This window comes from Staurois parvus, unplaced genomic scaffold (genome assembly GCF_062004578.1).
Source record: "Staurois parvus isolate SC_StPar_1 unplaced genomic scaffold, SC_StPar_1.0 ptg000025l, whole genome shotgun sequence".
In the NCBI taxonomy this organism is placed as follows: domain Eukaryota; kingdom Metazoa; phylum Chordata; class Amphibia; order Anura; family Ranidae; genus Staurois; species Staurois parvus.
Genome location: NW_028317821.1, coordinates 9,839,463 through 9,865,241, shown reverse-complemented (window position 1 = coordinate 9,865,241; position 25,779 = coordinate 9,839,463). Strand labels below are relative to the sequence as shown.

At 42.3% G+C, this 25,779-nt stretch overlaps 1 protein-coding gene across 1 annotated transcript in view; it reads right to left on the bottom strand.

Annotated features, from left to right (window-relative positions):
• STAB2 (stabilin 2) overlaps positions 1–25,779 on the bottom strand; it is a 197,896-nt gene that overhangs the window by 104,425 nt on the left and 67,692 nt on the right. The window contains exons 13-16 of the mRNA XM_089651824.1: positions 5,666–5,809; positions 4,651–4,713; positions 4,451–4,567; positions 2,983–3,036 (exon numbers count right to left, since the gene is read on the bottom strand). Coding sequence (XP_089507950.1) covers positions 2,983–3,036; positions 4,451–4,567; positions 4,651–4,713; positions 5,666–5,809 — 378 coding nt within the window. The remainder of the gene's footprint in view (positions 1–2,982; positions 3,037–4,450; positions 4,568–4,650; positions 4,714–5,665; positions 5,810–25,779) is intronic.

Genomic DNA, 25,779 nt, shown 5'->3' with positions numbered 1-25,779 from the left:
AATCAATGGATTAGCCCTGTTAGACAGTTCTCACCACAGCAGGTGTACGGTTTTGGGTTTCCCATCACTTTCTGTACCTGAGCCAGTGGTCACCAGGACCAATAATGAGGGCGAATCTCCCCAGTGGGGACATAGGCAGCAATAAAAAAAAAAACAGACAGAGGTTCTAAACCTCCCATGTTCTATACAAAACTAAATAATAACTTTTGGCTTTGTGTAAAAAAATATTTACACACTTGATTGAATTGTAGTGTTACACACTTCTCTTAGCACTGACCTTTTGTTATTGCTTATCAATGCACACTGAACCACCAATAATTTTCTGAGAGGGTAAGCCAAAAGGAATCAAAAAGACAGCCACTCAAAATCTTTTGAAGAAATAGTATTTACATGTCATCACCTGTTGTCCCACATTTAAAAGATAGCAGGCAGAAGTCTTCCAAGACATGCAGATAAGTTCTCTATGGTTAAAGTGGAACTAAACCCATTGATTTAATAGGTTCCTAAAACAGTTACATTCCAGGCATGATGTGAATGATAACTGTCATAATTGCCTGTGCTGTCAACCAAACTGTCAAGCCATCAAATGAGTGATATCATAGCTGATCAAATGTGTAGCACTTTGGCAACTTCAGATCAAATAGAAGCTAAGATGGCTATACAGTGCCTTGAAAAAGTATTCATACCCCTTGAACGTTTCCACATTTTGTCATGTTACAACCAAAAATGTAAATGTATTTTATTGGGATTTTATGTGACAGACCAACACAAAGTGGCACATTATTGTGAAGTGGAAAGAAAATGATAAACGGTTTTAAAATTTTTTTACAAATAAATATCTGAAAAGTGTGTCATGCATTTGTATTCAGCCCCTTTACTCTGATACCCCTAACTAAAATTTAGTGGAACCAAATGCCTTCAGAAGTCACCTGTCACGTACCTGATAGGAGACTGAATTGACGAGGTCGGCCTCACTTGCGTCACTAGCCCTGACCCCGCTGAGGTTGGAACAGAGGGAGTCTAGGGACCAGGGGGACAAGAGCGCCAGAGGTTTGCTTGCGGCTCTTGCAGATGATGACCTTGGTAGGCAGGAAATCCTCTGATTTGGATACTGTAGAAATGGACCAGGCAGGTACAGTGGATTGGCAGATGCACAGCAGCGCCAGTTATGTAGCCAGGACACAGGACTGGAGCGGAGTTGTAGAATAGCCAAGGTCATAACAGTCGGGCAGCGCGGTACAGGATCAGAAGGAAAAAGCCAAAGTCAGGATCAGAGCCGAAGTCAGGAACCGGGGGGCAGGAGAGTACTCAGAGTCGGGTCAGGAACAAGCCAGGTCAGCACCAAAGGAATCGCACAGGAACAAGCAGGACACAGGGGGGAGCTGAAGACCAGTCAGCACTGAATCTAGGCAGAGGCGCATCTTAAATAGCCCATCTGGCGCCAACCTTCGCCGTGCATGTGCACGTGTGCGTGCATGTGCGCGATCGTGCATTCCTGCGCACAACCGGCAATTCTTCTGCGGGACCTCTTTCGCGCATGCGCGTTCCCGATCGCGATTCTTCTTGCCGGAAATCCCTTACATCACCTAATTAGTATACAGAGTCCACCTGTGCGTAATTTAATCTCAGTATAAATAAAGATGTTGTGTGAAGCCCTCAGAGGTTTGTTAGAGAACATTAGTGAACAAACAGCATCATGAAGGCCAAGGAACACAACAGACAGGTCAGGGATAAAGTTGTGGAAAAGTGTAAAGCAGGGTTAGGTTATAAAAAAAATATCCCAAGCTTTGAACATCTCACGGAGCACTGTTTAATCCATCATCCAAAAATGGAAAGAATATGGCACAGCTGCAAATCCACCAAGACATGGCCGTCCACCTAAACTGACAGGCCAGGCAAGGAGAGCATTAATCAGAGAAGCAGCCAAGACGCCATTGTAACTCTGGAGGAGCTGCAGAGATGCACAGCTCAGGTGGGAGAATCTGTCCACAGGACAACTATTAGTTGTACACTCCACAAATCTGGCCTTTATGGAAGAGTGATGAGAAGAAAGCTATTGTTGAATGAAAGCCATAAGAAAGTTTGCAGTTTGTGAGAAGCCATATGGGGGACACAGCAAACATGTGGAAGAAGGTGCTCTGGACAGATGAGACCAAAATCTAACTTTTTGGCCTAAAAGAAAAACGCTATGTGTGGTGGAAAACTAACACTGCACATCACCTTGAACACACCATCCCCACTGTGAAACATGGTGGTGGCAGCATTATTTTGTGGCAATGCTTTTCTTCAGCAGGGACAGGGAAGCTGGTCAGAGTTGATGGGAAGATGGATGGAGCCAAATACATGGTAATCTTAGAAGAAAACCTGTTAGAGTCTGCAATAGACTTGAGACTGGGGCCGAGATTCATCTTCCATCAGGACAGCGACCCTAAACATACAGCCAGAGCTACAATGGAATGGTTTAGATCAAAGCATAATGACCCAGTTAAAGTCTAGACCGAAATCAAATTGAGAATCTGTGGCAAGTCTTGAAAATTGCTGTTCACAGACACTCTCCATCCAATCTGACAGAACGTGAGCTAATATGCAAAGAAGAATGGGCAAACATTTAAATCTCTAGATGTGCAAAGCTGGTAGAGACATCCCCCAAAAAACTTGCAGTTGTAATTGCAGCAAAAGGTGGTTCTACTAAGCATTGACTCAGTGGGGCTGAATACCTATGCATGCCACACTTTTCAGATATTTATTTGTAAAAAATTTTGAAAACTAATAATCATTTTCCTTCTACTTCAAAATTATGTGCCACTTTGTGTTGGTCTATCACATAAAATCCCAAAGCAGAGGAATGTTACGCTCTGCGTTAAGATCTCACTAGACTTCAGATTTCCCATCAATGTATACCACCTACACCTAGCAACTGACAAGGAAGCTGTGCTGTATACTTCTCTGATTTGCTACTAAGTAACTAACAATTAAACTTACCTCAGCAGATGAGACAATGTGGTATCTCATAAGTTCTAAAAGTTTCCAAGACCCCTGTTTAAGTACAAAGAAAAGTGGAAAAAAAGAATTTATGTAAATAATACTGTATGGACTGAAGAGTGCTAATGTTTGAATTTGTGAAGTATTGGATTTGCCATCAGCATTATAGTCATATTGTGAAATGATTGTGTGTTTTTAGGCATTGCCCAATAGCATTCAATAGCTGACTGCTGTCGGAGGAAGAACTCATGAATAGGAACAGATTTTCCCTGATCACTTTTGCTTTTCTTTGAGACAAAATCATGCTCTCCCCCTCCCACATCCACAAAAATAAACACAGATGTGCACACAGATAAACACAGATGTGTTCACACTCACACAATCTGAGCATACACATTTATAAAAAAAAGTCCTATGAAGTTCAGACTTCCTGCACCCATGACCATCATCTGATTTTTATGTAAATCTTTAATAATGTAAAAGTAGCCATTAATATTGAAATCCTTCCCACCATAACATAATGATGGGACAAAAGAACAGCACAAATCAACATCTCACACGGGTAGTGATAAATATTGTGGATGATTAGTCTACCTTACCAGCAAACAAGTGTCCATAACCAATGAATACCTGCTATCATAAACGTTTGAACAGAGCTGGTATTATCTTTGCTGTATAGGAACACTCTTCGAGCCAGTTCACAAAAATGCAAATTGGATGAGTTTTGAACAGCATCCAATTCGCATTATATGTGAAATAACATTGGTTTCTATTGTGCCTGTTCACATACTGTATATGTGGTGCAACTGGAATGCGCATTCAGTGTGAATTGAAAAAGAGTCCTGTCCATTTTCTGATAGTGTGGTCCTTCATAGGTGCGAATTCAGGCTTACTGACTTCAATAGGAATGCTTCAAAATTGCACTTGTCATCAGCTGTGAACAGGATTTCAGCTCCTGTTCTGAATCGCATCTGAACCAGTCCTGGCTGTTATGCTAATCCAGCATCCTTAGTACTGTCTGTGTCACTGACCTGCAACAAGTATAGAGATCTGGAGTTTTGACTCAATTATTATTCCAGGCCAGCCAAGACATCCAGGCACCTGGTATTATTGGTAAGAGGTCAGCAATGGCTGGCCCTTTTATTTATCTTTGATAGTTTCCTTTAAAAACAGGAATTCCAGTGGATCACACTAGGAGTCTAAATGTCATCCATCGGGGGGCAGGGAGCCTGTGCTCCCCATAAGGGTTGGCTTTTTATTCGGGGGGCATGATGCCACGAGGCAGAGTCGGAAAGAAATCAGTAGCTGAGAATGTAATTAGTTTGGTAGAACAGACAGTGGCGTCAACTCCCCCAATCAGTAGCAGAGCGGGTATGCTATTATTCACTCATCTATATTTATTACAGTTTTTATGGCCAGAATAGCTATAATCAGTAACATCTAGAAAGGATGGTTTAATGAATTATACCTCTTTTGACAGCAGGTATTCCAGAGTCCCATTCTCCATTCCAGAAAGTGCATCGTTGTTGGGAACAAACACAGTATAAGGCCCATTCTTCTCTAAGTCAGGACCCAGGTTAGATTTCTATGAAAAAAATGCATATGACAGGCAATGTATCAATACTCTAATTACTGTCTGAAGGAGAAAGTAGAGAGGGAAAAACTCACCTCCAACAGAGACCTAAAACGATTGTATCTACCATTTTCTAGCAGGATTTCCATGATTGTCTCCTGGAAAAAAAAAAGGTAGCAGAATTAAAGGTAGGAAACTATACAGTATTTTTGACTTTTGCTGTTGATGAGCAGTTGTGGGCAAAAAAGGACTCAGTGGGAGATCTACTTATGTTTTGCCAACCTACAGGTGAAGTCCAGCAAGAAGATAAACTGACATACCATGTGACTGTTTTCCATTAACAACTGTGGTATTTCTAAAAAACTGCTGCTGTTTGAATGTGTTTTTCTCTTTAAAAATATATAAAGCACCTGGGTAGAAGAAGGCTGCTGAATCTCCAATGACTGGAAAATTTTAAGAAACAGAAGACGACGTGCAGAAAGAATTGAATCACAACATGAATGACAAAAATGAAGCAGAAGAAATTATATAAATGCAGTACAGATTCCTCTCCAGCAAGCAACCAAGTAGTGACAGTAGAGTGAGTAGTGAGACTAGTAGTCCCAGGCAGCAGTGCCCTAGGTACCCTCATGTACCAGGAATTGCATTTGTATTTTTCATGTGGAATTTAAGACAAAAGCTACATTTTCAGTTTACCATTTAGTATTACTTAATTAACATTTCCAGATGTTCCTTACAAAATAGCTAATCTTTACTTTTTCAAGTTCCAGTTCAAATTAAAGCATAGATAACTAAAATTATTCAAATTAAACAGATCAAACTGATGAACCTGTTTGGATGAAATACTTTAAAAAGACTAGATTTTTTTTAGTACACCAGGCATGTAAAAATATGATTACAAAATGAACCAACCTTTAATTAATTGAAAGCAGTTTTTTTAATTTTACAAATGATAGAAAAAGTTGTAAATAGTAAAGATAATTATAATAAATGAAAATTGGTTTATCAAGACTTTGACAAGACTGAGAAATGTAAGGCCTATTTTCTTCCATTATGCATTTGGTAATATTGAAGCCTTGACCATAATCTTACAGAAAACTTTTAACTTACTTTAGTGTTGCTTTCTAGAGTTGGCTCCACAAAATCCATAGCTTTATCAATAATATGTATGATTCCATTAGATGCCAATAAATTTTTTGCCAGAAATGTGCCTCTTTTTTTGCTTCCACGAATCCTTATTTTTAAATCACTATCCTAAAAGGCACAAAAATCAAAAATAGTAACTTTGATAGTGGAAAGCAACAAGCTGAAACAGGGAAAGGAAAAAAACAGAGTATAAAAGGAAACCTGCCCCAATGTTACCCTACCCCTAGACCCGCTACACTATATTTTGGGGCTACCCTTTGGGGGTATCGCTAAGCGATCTAAGAGGTTGAGAATACATATTGTGACGGCTGCTAGATGGGTGATACCACAACTCTGTAAACCAGTTGAGGTTCCCACGCTAAGTCATCTCTTAAGAGCAATCTCTGAAATCAGGGAAATGGAATATCTTACAGCTCTAGTGGGTGAATACTCAGGTCAGACTTTGGTAGACTTCCTTCCTCCCCCCCCCCCCCATATAGTCCAGGCACCTCTTTATGTACCAAACCTCTGACAAATAATGTAACCCAAGGATGTGCAGGCATATGTCGTTTTGTGCCTTTGTATTGTGCAGTTTATTATGCTGTCTAATTATGTTCATATTTCTTCTGTTTTTGTTTTCTTTTATATTGATTGTGGTTTTCTTTTATTGCAATGTTTACACCTAAAGTGTTGTAACTCTGTTCTGAAAAAAAAGGGCTTTGGTCTTTAATAAAAATGTACAATATTAAAAAAAGGAAACCCGCCCTGTGAGTATGGGCTACCACTGATAGCCATCTTCTAAAAATTCTAGCTGCCTACCTGTGTCTGGCTGTCTCTAACCTGGAAACAGAAAACCAATTATAAAGCCAGAGTGCAGTCAGAACTCTTGATATACATGCTTGTTTCAGGTCAGCACTCTCCAGATATTGAAGCCATTGGATCAGCGTGACAGCTAGACAACTGATATTTTAAGAACGAGTGGTCAGCAATGACAGCAAACACACTATATTGCCCATAGTATTGGTCGGCCTGCCTTTACATGCACAAGAACTTTAATGGCATCCCAATCTTAGTCCGTAGGGTTCAATATTGAGTTGGCCCACCCTTTGTAACTATAACAGCTTCAACTCTTCTGGGAAGGCTGTCCACAAGGTTTAGGAGCATGTCTATGGGAATGTTTGACCATTCTTCCAGAAGCGCATTTGTGAGGTCAGGCACTAATGTCGACCGAGAAGGCCTGGCTCACAGTCTCCACTCTTATTTATCCCAAAGGTGTTCTATGGGGTTGATGTCAGGACTCTGTGCAGGCCAGTCAAGTTCCGCCGCCCCAAACTCGCTCATCCATGTCTTCATGGAACTTGCTTTGTTCACTGGTGCGCAGTCATGTTGGAACAGGAAAGGGCCATCCCCAAACGGTTTCCACAAAGTTGGGAGCATGAAATTGGCCAAAATGTCTTGTTATGCTGATGCCTTAAAAGTTCCCTTCACTGGAACTAAGGGGCCAAGCCCAACCCACGAAAAACAAGCCCACACCATAATCCCCACCAAACTTTACACTTGGCACAATGCAGTCAGCCAAGTACTGTTCTCCTGGCAACCGCCAAACCCATACGCGTCCATCGGATTGCCAAAGAATCATAATTCGACTCTTTGCATTGCACATGATGATGTTAGACTTGGATGCAGCTGCTCGGCCATGGAAATCCATTCCATGAAGCTCTCTACGCACTGTTGTTGTGCTAATCTGAAGGCCACACGAAGTTTGGAGGTCTTTAGGTATTGACTCTGCAGACAGTTGGCAACTTCTGCGCACTGTGCACTTCACCATGTGCTCTGTCATTTTTCGTGGCTGAGTTGTTGTTGTTCCCAGTTGCTTCCATTTTGTTATAATACCACCAAGAGAGATCGTGGAATATTTAGTAGCAAGGAAATTTCACGGATGGACTTGTTGCACAGGTGGCAACCTATCACGGTACCACGCTTGAATTCACTGAGCTCCTGAGAGCGACCCATTCTTTCACAAATGTTTGCAGAAGCAATCTGCATGCCTAGGTGCTTGATTTTATACCAAACAAAAAGAAAAGAGCCACCTAATATGACACGTATATCCGTGTCAAAGTAATATCTCCATCTCACTTATAGTATAAATGTGGATTTATAAACCTAAAGTACATAATAGAACATATGGCAGTATGACAAGGGCAACACTGCCTACAAAAAGTGGTAATTGAAAATCCAAGCGGAGTAATATAACTGCATTCAATAGCTACAAAAATATTTTATTTGATCCCATGGATCATAAAGAGGTTGGACATGGACACGGTGAACAAATCATGATAAAATTACAAAAACATTCAGCGTCTTCAAATCTGGATAATTATCGTCAAGCAGGAATCCACATAAGGCAATGAAGTTTCCTAGCTACGTGATCATAGATTTCCATATGTTTCCACATTGTATCTAGATAGGGAGAACATTCTTCAAAGATATTTTTTGGTAAACACCACAATAAGTGGAATGACTTCCTATAATTCCATTACCTTCTCATGAGCTTGACCATCATGAAAAAATGATGAATGCAAGGCCTTCCTGGGTGACCACCCCAAGTGGAAATGAATCCACAATAGCAAGTGATTCATAAGTAGGATCAAGGAGACTTCACCTCACTTGAATAAGATCAGGTCTTTGTGTTTCCAATAATGAATATGGGGGTGGAGAGCCAGGTGGTCTTTGTATATAAAATCCAAGCTGATTGTAACAGGCAAAATATACCTGAATGTATATACCCAGTTTAGGGTTTCCAAAAATTACTCCTACTGAGAAATGATGCAGTTCCTTATAGATATATGAGACTACTATCGCTGACCACAGAACGTGTGTAGCATAATGTAAACATATTCCTCCAATAAGAGTTCAAAAATTCCCCAAAAACAAGGCTAATGGGCACATGGTTCCCAGTATGTGGAGTATGATCCCCGTATATAAATAGCAATAGAGGCTATCTAAGCCAAACAAGCTAATAACTTGCCACCGGTGGAAGTGAGCTGAGGCTCTAAGTCGCCATGTGCAGGCTGCTTAGGATGATAGCCTCATCGTGATCTTTAATGCCTCGTGCCTTTCCAATATGGAGCTGAAGCAAACTGTTTCTTCCCTCCTCGTGGGCACCGAACCCTATGAAGACGCCGAGCGTAATGATGTCATCACATTGACGCGTTTTGTCCGCCAATCACCGCAGACTTCGTCAGAACTGGGAGGGGACTTCTCTTCCATTGCCTTATATAGTGCCCCAATTGCATACAAAGTTGTTTATGTCGCCCTCTTGTGTTGAAGAACTATCACTACATTAAAATCCAAAATCACATAGAAAAACATATACTAAATGGTGACATTACAAGAAAAGCCTTATTCAAAAGAAGAAATCACCTTGAAAAAGAGGAATATGATACTTTAGACTCAGATGGCAGTGTGGGCATAGCCTCACCAAAGAAGTTTAATTCTTTTATTTAATTCAAGAAAACCTTAAAGTTAAGTTCTGTATTTAGTCCATGTGGGACTAACGTACCAAGAGTATATATCCAAAATTTTTCTTTTTGGAGGAGAACTTTATCAAAGTCACCCCGTCTAGCTGAAATATTTAACAGGAACATTCCCTTAACTTTCAGACCATCAATCCTTCCCCCATGTACCTCCTTAAAATGTAGGGCTAGCGGGTTTTCCTTCTCTCTTTCATTCCTATTCCTGTTTTCATTTTTAACATCTCTCAGATGTTCACCAATCCTAGTTCTAAGGGTTCTTTTGGTTTTCCCTATATATATTTTTTTACATGGACATTCTATCATATAGATTACTTTATTACTAGAACAGTTAATAAAGTTTCTTATTTGAAATACCTGGGATTCATCTGTGTTAAAAAACTGATTGGTCTTATGTACATATGGACAAATTTGGCAATGGCCACACGGAAACATGCCAGTTACACGAGTTTGCCTAGTTAACCAGTTTGTTTGGGGGACTCTTTGAAATTCTGACTGTACTAGAATATCATTCAAATTCTGGACTCTTTTTGCTACCATATGTGGACTTTCACCTACAATTTGTGCTATTCCTGGGTTTTGAGTTAATAAATGCCAATGTGAATCCAGAGCCCTCTTAACTTCCTTCCATTGTTGTCCAAATTTAGTTATAAACCTTACTGGTTGATTTGAAGATTCCTCCCCAGGTTTTGATTTTGATTTATTAATTAATTCATCTCTTGTTTTATAAGAGGCTCTTCGTTTGGCTCTTCTCAGAGTTCTATGTGAATACCCCCTTTCCCTAAACCTTTTATAGAGCTGAATAGATTCAGCTCTATATTGGGCATCATCAGTACAATTCCTTTTAATTCTCTGAAATTGGCCAATGGGTATACCCTGTTTTAAACTTTCCGGATGGTAGCTGGTAGCATGTAAATGTGTATTTACTGCTGTTTCTTTTCTAACTGTTTTAGTGATTAATCTATTCTCATGTATTGAGATTGAAAGATCCAGGAATGAGATTACTTCACTGTCTAAAGTATATGTTAGTCTAATATTCCTATCATTATCATTTAGAAATCCAAGAAAGCTTTCCAGTTGATCCATATCCCCATCCCATACCATCAGGATGTCATCAATGTAACTCCATTTCACCACATGTTGAATAAAGGGAATAGATGGACATACCAAATCTTCTTCTCATAGGCCCAAATGAAGACATGCATAGGCCGGAGCCCAGGGTGCTCCCATGGAAGTACCACATATTTGTTTATAAAAGGCCCCCAGCAATTGAAAACAATTATGGGTCAGCATAAATTCCAAGAGGTCCAAGATGAATTCATTATGAACCTCCATTTCTGGGAAATGCATCTCCAGAAAAAATGCTATAGCTCTCAAGCCCCAAACATGTGGGATAGAGGTATATAGCGATTCAACATCTATACCCACTAAAAGTGCTCCCTCTGGTACCTTAAAATTTCCAATTTTTGCCAATACATCTCCGGTATCCCTTACATAAGATCTAAGTTCAATGACCAGCTCTTTAATAAGGTCATTGAAAAATTTGCCGACTGTCTCAAGTGGGCCTTTTATAGCTGATACTATTGGACGTCCCGGTGGTTGGGTGGGGTTCTTGTGTATTTTTGGGATAACATAGAACGTAGGGATATTGTAAGTATCTACTGTCAGCATATCACATTCTTGTTTGTTAAAAGATTTACTTCAAATGCCCATTTAACCTTCCTATTTAAAGCCTCAACTAATTTAGGGAAGGGGTTCATATGAAGTTTACAGTATGTATTAGAATCCCTCAGTTGTCTCAAAATTTCCTTCTCATAGTCATCACTCTGTAGTAATACTACATTTCCAACTTTATCGCTCTTCTTTATCACAATATCTGTCGCATTTTTTAACTCCATAGGTGCTCTTCTTTCATCTCTAGTAAGGTTATCCGAATTCCTCATAGACCAATTGATTTTACTCAGATCATCATGCATCAGGTCTAAAAAGGTACTGAGCCATTTGTTCTCTCTAATATTGGGCATTCTCCTAGAGGAAGTTTTTAGTCTAGTGTGTCTTTTCCATTTATTAGAGGTACACTTTTCAGCAGATTCCTTCATAATGAGGGCCTCATCTAAGAGACTTAAAAGATCTTTAATTACCTGTTGTTCCTTTTCTGAATCCAAACCAAAGGGGTTCTGTTCATTTTTATAAATATATGGAATTCTTAGCATAATTTTCCTCAAAAATAAATTTAGGTCTTTATAGACATCAAACAGATCCATTTTATCAGTGGGAGAAAAAGTCAGTCCCTTGCGCAGTAGATCATAATGTCTCTCTTTTAGAACAAATTTAGATAGATTTATTACCTTCAGGTCTTTGTCATCCTCCTGGGGTTTTAGTTTTATCTCTTGTGACTCCGGGTTTGATTTTGATTGGGGGGTTTGGAGGTAACCATGGTACTCCTTTCGTCTTTTGTCGTATATATTTGTTTGTTTACCTGTTTTAAAATACCCTGGTTTTCCCTGCAGTTTTTTCCTCCCCAAAAAAACGGATCTCCTATTATTATCATCATCATCCTCACTCATAGATGAATACTGCCTACTATTTCTGGAAAAATGTCTCTTACGCTTAGATCGACTTCTTCCTCTGTTATTAGATAGATCAAAGATCTCTCCTCTTTCCCAGTCCTCCAAGTCTCTTTTAAATTTTTGTTGTTTGGTAAATTTCAGATTCTTTTGTATTTTTTCTATCTCTTTTTTAAGAAAGTCATTACATTTTTCAAATTCGGGGTTATCCTTCAGAGGGTCCAGGGATTTAATACTGGCATCAATTTGTTTAGATAGTTCATTTAGTTGAACCCTCTCCTCCTCCACTATTAATCGCATAATCTGAATGCCATGTTTGATGCAAACATCTTTCCATCTTTCCAAAAACCTAGGAGTATGGAGATGTTCCGCCGGAATTACTCTCTCCCTTAGCCCTCTGGGGATAATCCCCTTTTCTATATACGATTCCAGAGATGTAATATCCCATTTTCTATTCAAATATTTGGTAGTTAATTTCTTATGTATTTTAAACTTAGTTTTAATGTCCACATTGCCATCATTCGTCTGATGATTAAAATTCTTTGTAAATGCAGATTTAATTTCTGCGTCCATTTCCTCATCAATCTGAATGGCCATTTTTGTCCCCTCTAGTCACCAAATAGTGTTCACTGTGAAAATGTCAAAAAAGTAAAAACCTCATAAAGGTGGCAGAACAGGTTATAATAATAACCTTTAAGAATATGCACCAAACAAAAAGAAAAGAGCCACCTAATATGACACGTATATCCGTGTCAAAGTAATATCTCCGTCTCACTTATAGTATAATTGTGGATTTATAAACCCAAAGTACATAATAGAAAATATGGCAGTATGACAAGGGCAACACTGTCTACAAAAAGTGGTTAATTGAAAATCCAAGCTCAGTAATATAACTGCATTCAATAGCTACAAAAATATTTTATTTGATCACATGGATCATAAAGAGGTTGGACATGGACACGGACATCTTACATAAGATCTAAGTTCAATGACCAGATCTTTAATAAGGTCATCGACAAATTTGCAGACTGTCTCAAGTGGACCTTTTATAGCTGATACTATTGGACGTCCCGGTGGTAGGGTGGGGTTCTTGTGTATTTTTGGGATAACATAGAACGTAGGGATATTGTAAGTATCTACTGTCAGTGTTGGTTATGTGTTAGAGAAGACACTGGTAGCTTGTGATGAGGCAGAACTCTGTTTTACTTGTGTGGCTTAAGTTGCAAACATACAGAACACATTTCAGCAGACATCTTGTTTTGAAGAGAGGAAGAGAGGAAGGAAGAGAGAGAACCAACAAGTTTTACACATATGCACAACTAGTAACCTTAGTGTACAGTGCCATCTACTGGTCAAGTGATATTAACACACAATACTATATAGTACATGCTGTTGTATCTCCAACACCCCTTCTCAACGGCATGTGCATAATTATATGACATTTAGTCTCTTTTGTAGAAAACAATGACGTTCCCTTGGCAAAGGTTTGCTGAGTGCATCTGTCAGGGATCTCCTCGATCCCCGCCGCGATAGTCCCGGCGCAGGCGCAGTGCACCGCCCTGTGCAGGGACACAGGCACTAGGTCCGAGCCGGCCGCGGCGTTCGAGTTTGCGCATGCGCAGTAGAAGCCGCGGCCGCCCGCTGGGCACCAATGGCAGCGCAGGGCAGGATATTTAAATGGCCCTGAGCTGTCATTCAGTGCCTTCTGGTCTTCCCTGCATCCTGTATCCTGCGAACCTGTACCCTGTAAGTTTTTGACCCGGATTGTACCTGACCTTGCTGCTTTCTCCTATTCTGACCCTTGCTTTGCCTGACCTCTCTCCTGAATGCCCCCTATTGGATTTGACCTGCTGTTGCTGACCTGGCGTGTGACCCGACCATTCTATGCCCGCTGCCTTGTACCTTGCCGTCCTCTCTCAACCTTAGTTCGGTTGACAATTTTTTTGATGTAATGGCCATCCTATATGATGACCCACAACGGGCAGCTTCTGCTGAAGCTACTTTGTACACGCTCCGGCAAGGCCGCCGAGCGGCGGAGGAGTACGCATCTGAGTTTAGGCGCTGGATGGGGGACACACGCTGGAACGAGTTCACACTCCTGCATCAGTTCCGTATAGGCCTATCAGAAGGCCTGAAAGATGAGCTCGCCCGGGTGGAGGTGCCTGAGACTTTAGAGGACTTAATAGCGCTGACCATTAAGATTGACTGTAGACTGCGGGAACGCAGGTTTGAGAGGTCCGGCCAGGATCATGGAAATCCCTGGGGGTCATTTCAAGGTCCCAGTCAAGCACCTAGGCCAAACATCCAGAATCACCTGGAGATATCCCTGAACCCATGCAACTCGGCCTGGCACGGCCTAAACTATCTCCAGAGGAACATCAGCGCAGACGATCCCAGAACCTGTGCCTCTACTGTGGTGAAGCTGGTCATATGGTACGATCCTGCCTGCAGAAACTGAGTAAGTGCACCTCTTCTTCCTTATCCTTTGGCAATGTTGGTCCATCCCAATACTTAGTGGTGCCCCTTTCCTTTCAGCTTCCAGAAAGGACCGTGGAAGTATCGGCCATAGTTGATTCGGGGGCATGCAGCTGCTTCTTGGACATTAATTTTGCTCACCAGCAGGGTATTCCTCTCCAATTGAAACAGAAGGGGTTCAATATTTATTTGGCCGACGGTTCCCAAATAAAATCGGGGGTAGTGAACCAGGAAATTCCCTCCATCGCCACTGTCATTGCCGGCCAGCACCAGGAACTCCTCCGCCTAGATGCTATAGCTTCACCCCTCTTCCCAGTCATTCTGGGGCTCCCATGGTTACGGGCCCATAACCCCCAGATTGACTGGGAGACCGGAGTAATCTCGTTCCCTTCCCCATACTGTCGGGTATACTGCCGAACTTCGGGCCCGGGGGTCCCCCAAATCCTCCTGTGCTCGGAGGGGGAAGCCGAATTAAAACAAGTAATCCCTGCAGCCTACCATGAGTTTCTAGATGTGTTCAGCAAACGGGGAGCCGATACTCTACCCCCCACCGCCCTTATGACTGTCCCGTTGACCTGTTACGCGGTTCAGAAATTCCTTTTGGGCGAATCTTCCCCCTTTCAGAGCTCGAATTGGGGGCCCTGAAGGAATATATCGAGGACAGCCTCCAGAAGGGGTTCATCCGCCCCTCCACTTCACCGGCGGGGGCGGGAATTTTCTTTGTTGAAAAGAAGGACAAAACCTTAAGGCCGTGTATCGATTACCGGGAATTGAACAGGGTCACAATAAAGAACCGTTACCCACTGCCGTTAGTACCGGAGTTATTCCAAAGTTTAAAAACAGCAGTGGTTTTTACAAAGCTGGATTTGAGGGGAGCGTACAACTTGATTCGCATAAGAGAGGGGGACGAGTGGAAGACGGCCTTCCGCACCCGCTTCGGCCATTTTGAATATTTGGTCATGCCGTTCGGGTTGTGCAATGCTCCGGCCACTTTTCAACACTTTGTGAATGATATTTTTAGGGACTTTCTGGATGTCTTTGTTATCGTCTATTTAGACGACATTTTGATTTTCTCCCCTTCTTTGGGGGAACACAGAATACATGTAGCGAGGGTATTGGGGCGATTGCGGCAGCATGGGTTGTACGCCAAGGCAGAGAAATGTTGTTTCGAACAATCCAGTATTACTTTCTTGGGCCTGATTATCTCCACCGCGGGGGTCGCGATGGATCCTCAGAAAGTCACTGCAATACTGGATTGGCCTGAACCCACGGACAGGAAAGGCGTCCAACGATTTATCGGTTTTGCAAATTTTTACCGGAAGTTCATCAAGAACTTCTCGGGTCTGGTCTCCCCCATTACTCAGCTAACCAAGCTGGGAACCCGGTTCAGATGGACACCAGAGGCGCAGGAGGCTTTTGAAGCCTTGAAGAAGCTGTTCACCTCGGCACCCATTTTGGGTCACCCAGACGCCGCCCTGCCCTATATCTTGGAGGTGGATGCATCGGAGAATGCGGTAGGTTCCATCCTCTCCCAGCGGAAAGGCACCAAGGAATTGCTCCATCCTGTAGCATTCTTCTCACGGAAGCTTACCCCAGCAGAGAAGAATTATGATATCGGTGATCGAGAGCTACTGGCGATCAAAACGGCGTTAGAGGAATGGAGGTACCTGCTGGAAGGTGTGGTGCACCCCATCTTAATATTTACTGACCACAAAAACCTGGAATATCTGAGAACCGCCAAGGCAAGATGGGCACTATTCTTTTCAAGATTCAACTTCCACATTACGTACCGGCCTGGATCAAAGAACACTAAGCCAGATGCGTTATCACGTATGTACGAGGATGCCAAGGAGATCCCAGTACCCGACACCATCCTGTCCCCGGGTAACTTCTTGGCCCTTCAGTCGGACCTTCGTTCCAAGATAATGGAGGCATCCACAACCATCTCTACCCCAGGCGGAGGGCCCCTTCAGAACAAGGGGGGACTCCTATGGAGGGAAGATTGAATTGTGGTGCCGGAGGAAGCCCGAACCCTGGTCTTGGGGCATTGCCATGACCACCCGATGGCGGGGCACTTTGGCCCAGAAAAGACCCTGGAACTTCTCCGACGCTCCTTCTGGTGGCCGGACATGGCTAAAGATTGTAAGGGCTATGTAAGGTCCTGTATCACCTGCCAGAAGAACAAGTCATCAAGAAACAAAGTTTGGGGTCTGCTGCGACCCTTACCGATTCCTGAACGGCCTTGGCAAAAGATCTCGTTAGACTTTATAGTCGAGCTTCCACCATCACTAGACCACACGGCAATCCTGGTGGTCGTGGACCGCTTGTCCAAGATGGCCCACTTCATCCCGTTGAAGAAAACCCCCTCGGCGGCCGAGACTGCGCGAGTCTTCATTCGTGAGGTAGTAAGGCTGCATAGGGTCCCTGAAGACATTGTCTCGGACCGGGGGGTCCAGTTCACGTCAAGATTTTGGAGAGCACTGTGCAAAGCCCTGGACATCAAATTGTCCCTCTCCTCTGCGTTCCACCCTCAAACTAACGGTCAAACCAAAAGGACCAATCAGACCCTGGAGCAATACTTAAGATGCTACACTTCGTTTACTCAAGATGACTGGATGCCACTTCTACCCCTAGCGGAATTCGCGTACAACAACGCCCGCCACTCAGCGACGGGACAGTCCCCGTTCTTTGCCAACTATGGTTTTCACCCAGTCTTCCTCCCGGATTTGGTCTCGGAATGCCAAGTGCCAGCAACGCAAGATGTGGTAACGTTTTTCTCCGCGAACAATAAGAAGCTTCAAGAGGCAATCAGTCGGGCCCAGGAAGACTACAGGAAGACATTCAACAGGAAACGGAGGGGAGATCTGGTGTTGCGGCCTGGGGAGAAGGTTTGGCTAGCGACGTCCAATTTAAAGATGCTTTGCCCGTCGAAGAAATTGGGACCCAAATTTATAGGCCCCTTCTGCATTAAACGGATGGTTAACGAAGTGGCCTACGAACTCGTCCTTCCTGACACGCTCAAGATCCACCCAGTCTTCCATGTGTCCCTGCTGAAGCCAGTAGTCCCAGATGCCTTCCCTGACCGGGAATCTAGACCCCCGGAAGCCATAACGGTCGAGGGAGAAGAAGAATTTGAGGTAGAAACAATCCTGAAGTGTCGAAGGAGGGGAGGCCAGACCCAATTCCTTATCAAATGGAAGGGCTATGGCCCTGAGGACAATTCTTGGGAGCCAGCCCATAATGTCCATGCACCCAGACTTTTCCGGAGGTTTTTTCGCGATCACCCATGGTGGAGAGATCGGGTGGGCATCCGGAGGTTGCCCGTAGGGGGGGGGCAATGTCAGGGATCTCCTCGATCCCCGCCGCGATGGTCCCGGCGCAGGCGCAGTGCACCGCCCTGTGCAGGGACACAGGCACTAGGTCCGGGCCAGCCGCGGCGTTCGAGTTCGCGCATGCGCAGTAGAAGCCGCGGCCGCCCACTGGGCACCAATGGCAGTGCAGGGCGGGATATTTAAATGGCCCTGAGCTGTCATTCAGTGCCTTCTGGTCTTCCCTGCATCCTGTATCCTGCGAACCTGTACCCTGTACGTTTTTGACCCGGATTGTACCTGACCTTGCTGCTTTCTCCTATTCTGACCCTTGCTTTGCCTGACCTCTCTCCTGAATGCCCCCTATTGGATTTGACCTGCTGTTGCTGACCTGGCGTGTGACCCGACCATTCTATGCCCGTTGCCTTGTACCTTGCCATCCTCTCTGTTACCGACCCGGCCCGTCTGACCTTGTTCATCCATCCATCCATCCCTTGCAGTGGGGTCTTCTGACCTCCTCATATCAGACTCTTCCCCGTGGGAGCCCTTGGCGCATACCACTACCACTGACGGACGCACCCAGTAGTCACGACCTGGTCTCGGGGGGCTCCAAGTCCATCCCCACCATCAGGGGCCCTGGTGAACAAGCACCCTGGGACTTAGATTCCGTGCGCTGGGGACGCCTATTCAGTGGAGTGCTAGTGGTACCGCCAGGCGGTCCCTTACAGCATCTGCAGTCATCTCCTCTGATGGGCAGTACTGGATGTCGATAACCCCTTGTTCTTGCATGTCTCTGAGCAGATAATATCTTACATCAATGTGCTTGGTTCTTGGGTTAATCTCAGAGTGTGTAAGCTTTATGCATCAATGATTGTCTTCAAAGATGGGTGTGGGTTGTGACATATTCAGTCCCATATCTAGTAGAAGTTGACAAATCCAAATGGCTTCTTGACATGCATGTGCTGCTGCTATGTATTCCGCTTCAGTTGAAGAGAGTGCAACAGTCACTTGTTTCCGACTAGACCAGCTTATGGTTCCTTGTCCATACTGGAAGATGTAACCACTTGTAGATTTGCGGTCAGTGGTGTCTCCAGCCCAATCGGCGTCCACATATCCAATCAGTTTTGGGTTTGACGATGCTGGAAGTCGCAGCTTCATCCAATTTGTTCCCTTTAGGTACTGCATTACCCTCTTTACTGCATTCCAGTCACGTTGACATGGTGTTGTGACTTTCCTGAAAAGTATTCCCACTGCTAGGGCGCTGTCTGGTCTTGTCACGGTGGCGATGTATAGCAATTTTCCGATTGCCCTGCGGTAATAATCATTGTTAGGTAACAAGTTTTCTGTTCCATTGTTTTTTGGATAATCTGGTTCCATTGGTGTTTTCGCTTCCTTTGCATCTTGCATGTGAAACTGTTCTAACATTTTTGTAATTTTCTGACTTTGGTTAAGAAGATAGCTTCCATCCTCTTCCCGCTCTATTTGAATTCCTAGGTAGTGAGTAATGTTCCCCAACTCTTTAATTTCAAAATTTTGTTTCAGTTTGTGAACTATTTGGTCATAGTCCCCTTCTTGTTCAAAACACGTCAAGATGTCGTTGACGTATATTAGGATGTATGTCCATTTGTTCTCTTGATTCTTTGAATACAGACATGGGTCTGCTTTACTTTTTGAGAACCCTTCCTTTCTGAGTATTTCGTTCACTTTTTCATTCCATACTCTCGCCGCATGCTTGAGCCCATAGATGCTTTTTTGCAGTTTGCATACAAGGTTCTTTTCTTTCTCAAATCCTGGTGGCTGTTCCATGTACAGATCCTCCTTGATGTCTCCATACAAAAAGGCAGTTTTGACATCTAGGTGCTTTACTTGCATTCCCTTTCTGGCAGCAATACTAAGGAGTGTTCTTATGGTAGAATGTTTTACAACTGGAGCAAATGTCTCATCGTAATCTTCTCCAAATTTCTGGGATTATCCCTTGGCAACTAATCTTGCTTTGTATCTATAGATGTTTCCTTCTGCATCATATTTCACTTTAAAAGTCCATTTGCTTCCGATGGTTTTGCGACCAGGAAGGAGTTCTGTTAGTGACCAAGTTTTATTTTCTTGAAGTGATTTTATTTCTTCAGCTGCTTTTCTCCACTGATCGGCTTCCCTTCGCGGCAAAGTGTCTTCCCAGGATGTTGGCTCCTGTGTTTGATGTGTTTTAGCAGCGTATGATAACCTGCTGGGGGGGGATCCCTTTTGTCATTCGAGAGGATCTTCTGAGTTCTTGTTGTTCAGTGGGTTCTATTGGCTCGTTGATTGTAAGTTCCACTTCTTGTTCTGGCTCTTGTCCTGCTTCGCATGGGTCAGTGTCTCTCGCCAATTCAGCGCGTAAATCCTCTCCATATTTTTCAAGAATTGTATTATCTGGTGCTTCACTTTCATCAAAATAAACACTGCGGCTTACTGTGACCTTGTTGGTCTTTGGACAAAGGATTCTATATCCCTTACTCTGCTCACTGTAGCCCACCAGAATGCCTTCTATGGCTTTGTTCTCCAACTTGGAGCGTTTCTGACTTGGAATGTGGGCATATGCTTTACAGCCAAACACTCTGATGTGTCCTATGTTAGGTTTTGATCCATTCCACATTTCATATGGTGCACTCTCAATAGCTTTTGATGGGAGCCAGTTTTGTAGGTATGTTGCAGTCATTATTGCTTCTCCCCAGTATTTGTTAGGTAAGGCAGCGTCCGAAATCATACATCTGGTCATTTCTACAAGAGTGCGATTCTTTCTTTCTGCTACACCGTTTTGCTCAGGAGTGTATGGTACAGTTGTTTGGTGTATAATACCTTGTTTCTTTATGTATGATTCCATCTCTTTATTCATATATTCCCCTCCATTGTCAGTGCGTATTATTCCAGGTTTCCTTTGAAACTTGTTGCTTGTCATAGCTACAAACTCTTGAAGTTTTTCTAATGGCTCACTTTTGTGCTTCATTAGATACGTTATTGTGTACCTGGAATAATTGTCGATGAAAGTCAGTAAATATCTGTTCCCGCCAGGTGTGATGGTTTTCATTGGTCCGCACACATCACTGTGTATCAGTTCTATGGGTTTAATGGTTTTACTCTGACTGGTCTGTGGAAGAGAGGTTCGGGTGGCCTTTGCTTTGATGCAACACGTGCACTTGCTGAGTGTGTGGCAAGGCAATATTTTCATGTCTTCTGATAGACCTCTCTTTGCAAAGTCCTTTATAGCTTCTGTGTTTTGATGCCCCAATCTTCTATTCCACAGGTGGATGCACTTGTCATGTGGGTTATGAGTTGCCGCATTAGCCTTCTCACTTTCAGTGACGATTTTGTACAGATGTTCATTTAACCTTCCTCTTGCTAGAATTTGCTTTCCATTTTGAATTGTGCATTCATTACCTCTGAACTGGACAGTGAGTCCATTGCTTTCAAGGGTTTTAACTGATAGGAGGCTTCCTTCTAGGCTTGGAACATATAGAACATTCTTTACAAGGATGCTCTGCTTGCCCCCTGATGGCGTTTTGCAGTTCAGAAATCCCTGACCATTACCTTCCGCTGTAATACTGTTCCCATTTGCTAGGAAGACTTTATCTTTTACACTAAAATCAATTTCTGTGAAGAATGTCTCGTCGCTTGTCATGTGACTTGTTGCCCCTGAATCAATGTACCATCCGTGTGAGGTACTATTTTGAGTCACTTTAAAAGTACCATTCCATGATACACTTTCATTTTCTTTCATGACCGCTTTAGCTCTTTCTCTTGTGGGTAGCTCCCGCTTTCGCTGCTCAGCTTTCCAGATTGAACAGTTCTTTTTCAGGTGACCGGCCTTTTTGCAGCGAAAACATACCCTGGTTTCTTTGCTTTGTCTTATGCCTTCATGCACCTTCAGAGCTGCCTCTGGTCTCTCGTTCTCTTCACTATGCAAATTTTCCTTTCTTCTGCTGTATTCATCAATTAATTTTCCCTTAACATATTCTAGCGTCAGTTCAGTTTCTGGTCTAGTTTCTAGAGCATTTATAAGGGCACTGTATGATTCTGGAAGGCTGCATAGCAGTAGTGCCACAACATGATTGTCTTTCATTTCTTCACCTATTGCACCCAGCTGATCCACAATTTCTAGCATAGCATTTACATGTTCACCCATTTCCTGCCCTTTTTCCAGCCTCATCTTATACAGTTTGTGCAGCAGATATAGTTTCCTGTTTAGGTTTGCACGTTCATGCAGTTTTTGTAATGCAGTCCACATACCTTTAGCTGTGCTTTCTTTCCTTATATGAATGAGTTGATCGTCCTCCACTAACAGGCTTATGACTGCTTTTATTAAAGATAGTTATTAAGAGGTTGTAAGGTAAGTTACCGTATCACCCAGTATATGGTCTCCATTCAGTAGCCAAAAAAGGCATGCAAAAAGAGGGTTGTGAAAAGAGATTCACAAAAAAAGCGGCTACATTATGAACAGAATGTGATACTCAGAAAAATTTCCAAAAATTATGCTTTATTACACATACAAATTTGACATATGGGCAATCGCCCTGGTTTACCATCACCTCAGTATGAGACAATACACATAGACCTAAAACCATATAAAATGACACCAAGACCGGTCTACATGCATGTGCCACCAAGACAATGACTACTAGAGTCTAAAGTCTTAGTAGCACTGGCGCATAGGTGAACACTTCCCAAGGAGGTGTATACAAAATATTATACCGTAGGTACTCATTATAACATGTTAGAAATATGTAGACTGTGCTACTACCATATTGGTTATATCCCAAACAAGGAGTTTCAAAAAATTATACTATGGATATAAATATCACATGTATGCAATGCAGCAAGCACAGTGTGCATCAAAAAGAAAGGCATGCCTATAGGCCTGTATAAGACAAAAGATAAATATCATATATATACTATGCAGTACATTCCTATGCCGGCACAAGTGGTTGGGGCCCATTCATTTGTGATATAAACAGCTGTTTCCTAGGGCTTTTAAAAGAGAATATGCCCCATTTGTTACCAGGATGGAGGGATAGATGCAAAACGCAGCGCACTGCTTGAAATGGTTTCTTCACCACAACATGTGGACTACACACCACTTTCTGTAAGAAACACAAGACACATCCCAATAGATCTTCTGCCTGTTGAAATACACGTGGTATGTCTTGTTTCCTATGTAAAGCACCATGATGTCCCCATCCTGTAGTGAAACAAACAATATGTGGAAAGTCACTGAAAGAGCTTTCACTCTATATAGGATGTATAGGTCATCTAGGTCACATAGGACCATTTATCTATTGTCCTGTAACAGTCCACTCACCACCTGTGCAATGGATAATAGGAAAGGAAAAGATGTCCTTCATAAGTACTGCCATACAAGGCCAGGGAGGCCAGGGAACCACCGCTGACATCGGCCGATATACCGCTGGTTCCGGCCTCTTCTTGGCGCCTGTGCTGCTTAGGCTTGCCTCATGGCATGTGAAGATGGCTTCCTCCTTGTAGGTCAGCGTGCGTTCCACCTAGTGCGCATGACCGGAAGTGACGTATCTGACGTATGACGTCAACGCGTTTCGCCGATGGGCGTATCTCACTCAGCTTCGTCAGGACCAATGAGACACCTGCATTTCAGTTTCCTATTTATAGTGGGTTGAGACCCACCCATTTATGCAAAAATTAAATTGCAGTTATTCCCAATGGAAGAAAAAAAGGGGGGGCTAAATACTTAGCACAGCTGCTGGTCATTATTAAATTCAATTAAAAAGACAGGCGACTAGAAATATCCGAGAGAGGAAAGGCTTGGCAATTTCAACAATGCATATACAGATCAAAAAGATCATAGATTAAATATATACTGATCAGTTGGAAAATTACCACACTCACACCAGAAGATGGCGATATTAATAAAGAATCACCAGGCCTATTCATAAACTCAAAATCAATAGTTCCTAAAAATACAATAGGAATTACCACAGAGCCGCCACAAGATGGCAGTATTGAATAAGGAATCTCACTATGGATTATTTTACCTATATTTACATATTTCTAACATGTTATATTGAGTGCCTATGGTATAATATTTTGTATACACCTCCTTGGGAAGTGTTCACCTATGCGCCAGTGCTACTAAGACTTTAGACTCTAGTAGTCATTGTCTTGGTGGCACATGCATGTAGACCGGTCTTGGTGTCATTTTATATGGTTTTAGGTCTATGTGTATTGTCTCATACTGAGGTGATGGTAAACCAGGGCGATTGCCCATATGTCAAATTTGTATGTGTAATAAAGCATAATTTTTGGAAATTTTTCTGAGTATCACATTCTGTTCATAATGTAGCCGCTTTTTTTGTGAATCTCTTTTCACAACCCTCTTTTTGCATGCCTTTTTTGGCTACTGAATGGAGACCATATACTGGGTGATACGGTAACTTATCTTACAACCTCTTAATAACTATCTTTAACAAATGTGTCTTTTGGGTTCTTATGGACCTGTTCTTATAGAGGTTAACTGACTTTGGTAATTTGGTTTGCCACCACCTCGGTTGATGAGTTTTTTATTTTTTAAGGCGGCTGGAATATATTGATTGGAAGGGCTTGTATTCATGGCATTTATACCAGGAGAAGAGGTGGAGTTGGAAATGCATCAAGCCTTTGCAGCAGAAGGCCCAGGTTTATCTACTGAAGATGAGGACATTAAAACTAAGTTTCGGGAACATAAAAACTTGTTATTAAACGTCTTAACCGGAAATGGGATGTATGCTTCTTGGAAGCCTACATTAGACAAAGTATTATCCCACGTGGCTTGAGAAGTAAAGTAGTCCCAGCTGAACATTTACACAATGAAAGGTTTCTAGAGAAATGGAAAGTACTATGCATAGAACATGGGATTAATGGCATGAAACTTATAGTTGAGGAGGAAAAATTACAACTTGAGGAATTGGATCAGGCTATCAGTAAGAGTGTATCTGGATTAGACCCTTTTAAAAATCAGGAGAACTTTGAAAAATATAATGAACAACTTAAAAAGGAAGTTGAAAAAGTACAAAAAAATCTTAGAACTACCAAACAAACTAAATTTAGACGTGACCTTAAAGATTGGGAAACAGGTGAGATATTTGATCTCACTACCAAAAGAAGTAGAAGTCGATCTAAACGAAGAGTATTTCGTTCACACTCTAGATCAATGGGGGAAACCATGTCTAGTGAAAGTGATTCTGAAAATCTTGGGAAATCTGTTTCTTTTTTAGACCAACAAAATGGAGAACCCCCTCGCATCAATCAATTACAGATGGGAAGAGGATCCAAAAAGAAAGTAGAGGAATCCTTAAAAAACAAACATCAGGAAGACAAGGGCAGAACAAGAAGTCAGAGGAGGTAGCAGATGAAAGTATTCATGATAAAAAAGTAATCAATTTGGCTAATTTTCCACTCAAAAGGGAACATATTTCTTTACTTAATAAAGGTATGTCCTTTTCACCAGTGACCCCCATGGATGAATTCGAGGTATTTAAAGATGTCAACTTATTTTTAAGAAAAGTTTTCTTGAGAATGATACATGGTAATCCCACTATGTTGGAGGACATGGCCTCTGATTCGTCCGTGGAGGACCGCAAGATGCTCGATATGTTGATATCTCTCATGGAGGAAAGTGAGAATGGCGATGAGAGCGAAATAGATTTGGATAATCACAGCAATGTGATTAGAAAAGTTGATCTGAATATTAGATCGACAAAAATGCCGAAAATACGTTCCAACATGAGGATTTCGACATTTCTAGATTTTGTTGCTGATGATCTTAAAAATCTTGAGTGGAAAATGCCAATTGGTGATAATCTTACAAAAAAAGAAAGAAAAGCCCTCAAAGAATTAAAAGAGACTAAGAATATTGTAATTAAGAGAAGTGATAAAGGGGGTAATGTAGTGATTTTAAATGAACAAAACTACGTCAAAGAGGTAAAGCGCCTATTAAGTGATTCATCCACCTATAGGAAAGTAGCCACTAATCCTTTTCATGTGGTGGTAAGAAAATTAAATTCCATCTTAACACTGGGAAAAGAAGTGGGTTTGCTAACTAAAAAAGAATATGAATATCTGAGAATTGATGAATTTAATCACCCTACTTTTTACATTATCCCTAAAATACATAAAAATCAAGAAAATCCCCTGGGTAGACCTATTGTTTCTGCCATTAATGGTCCCCTAGATAA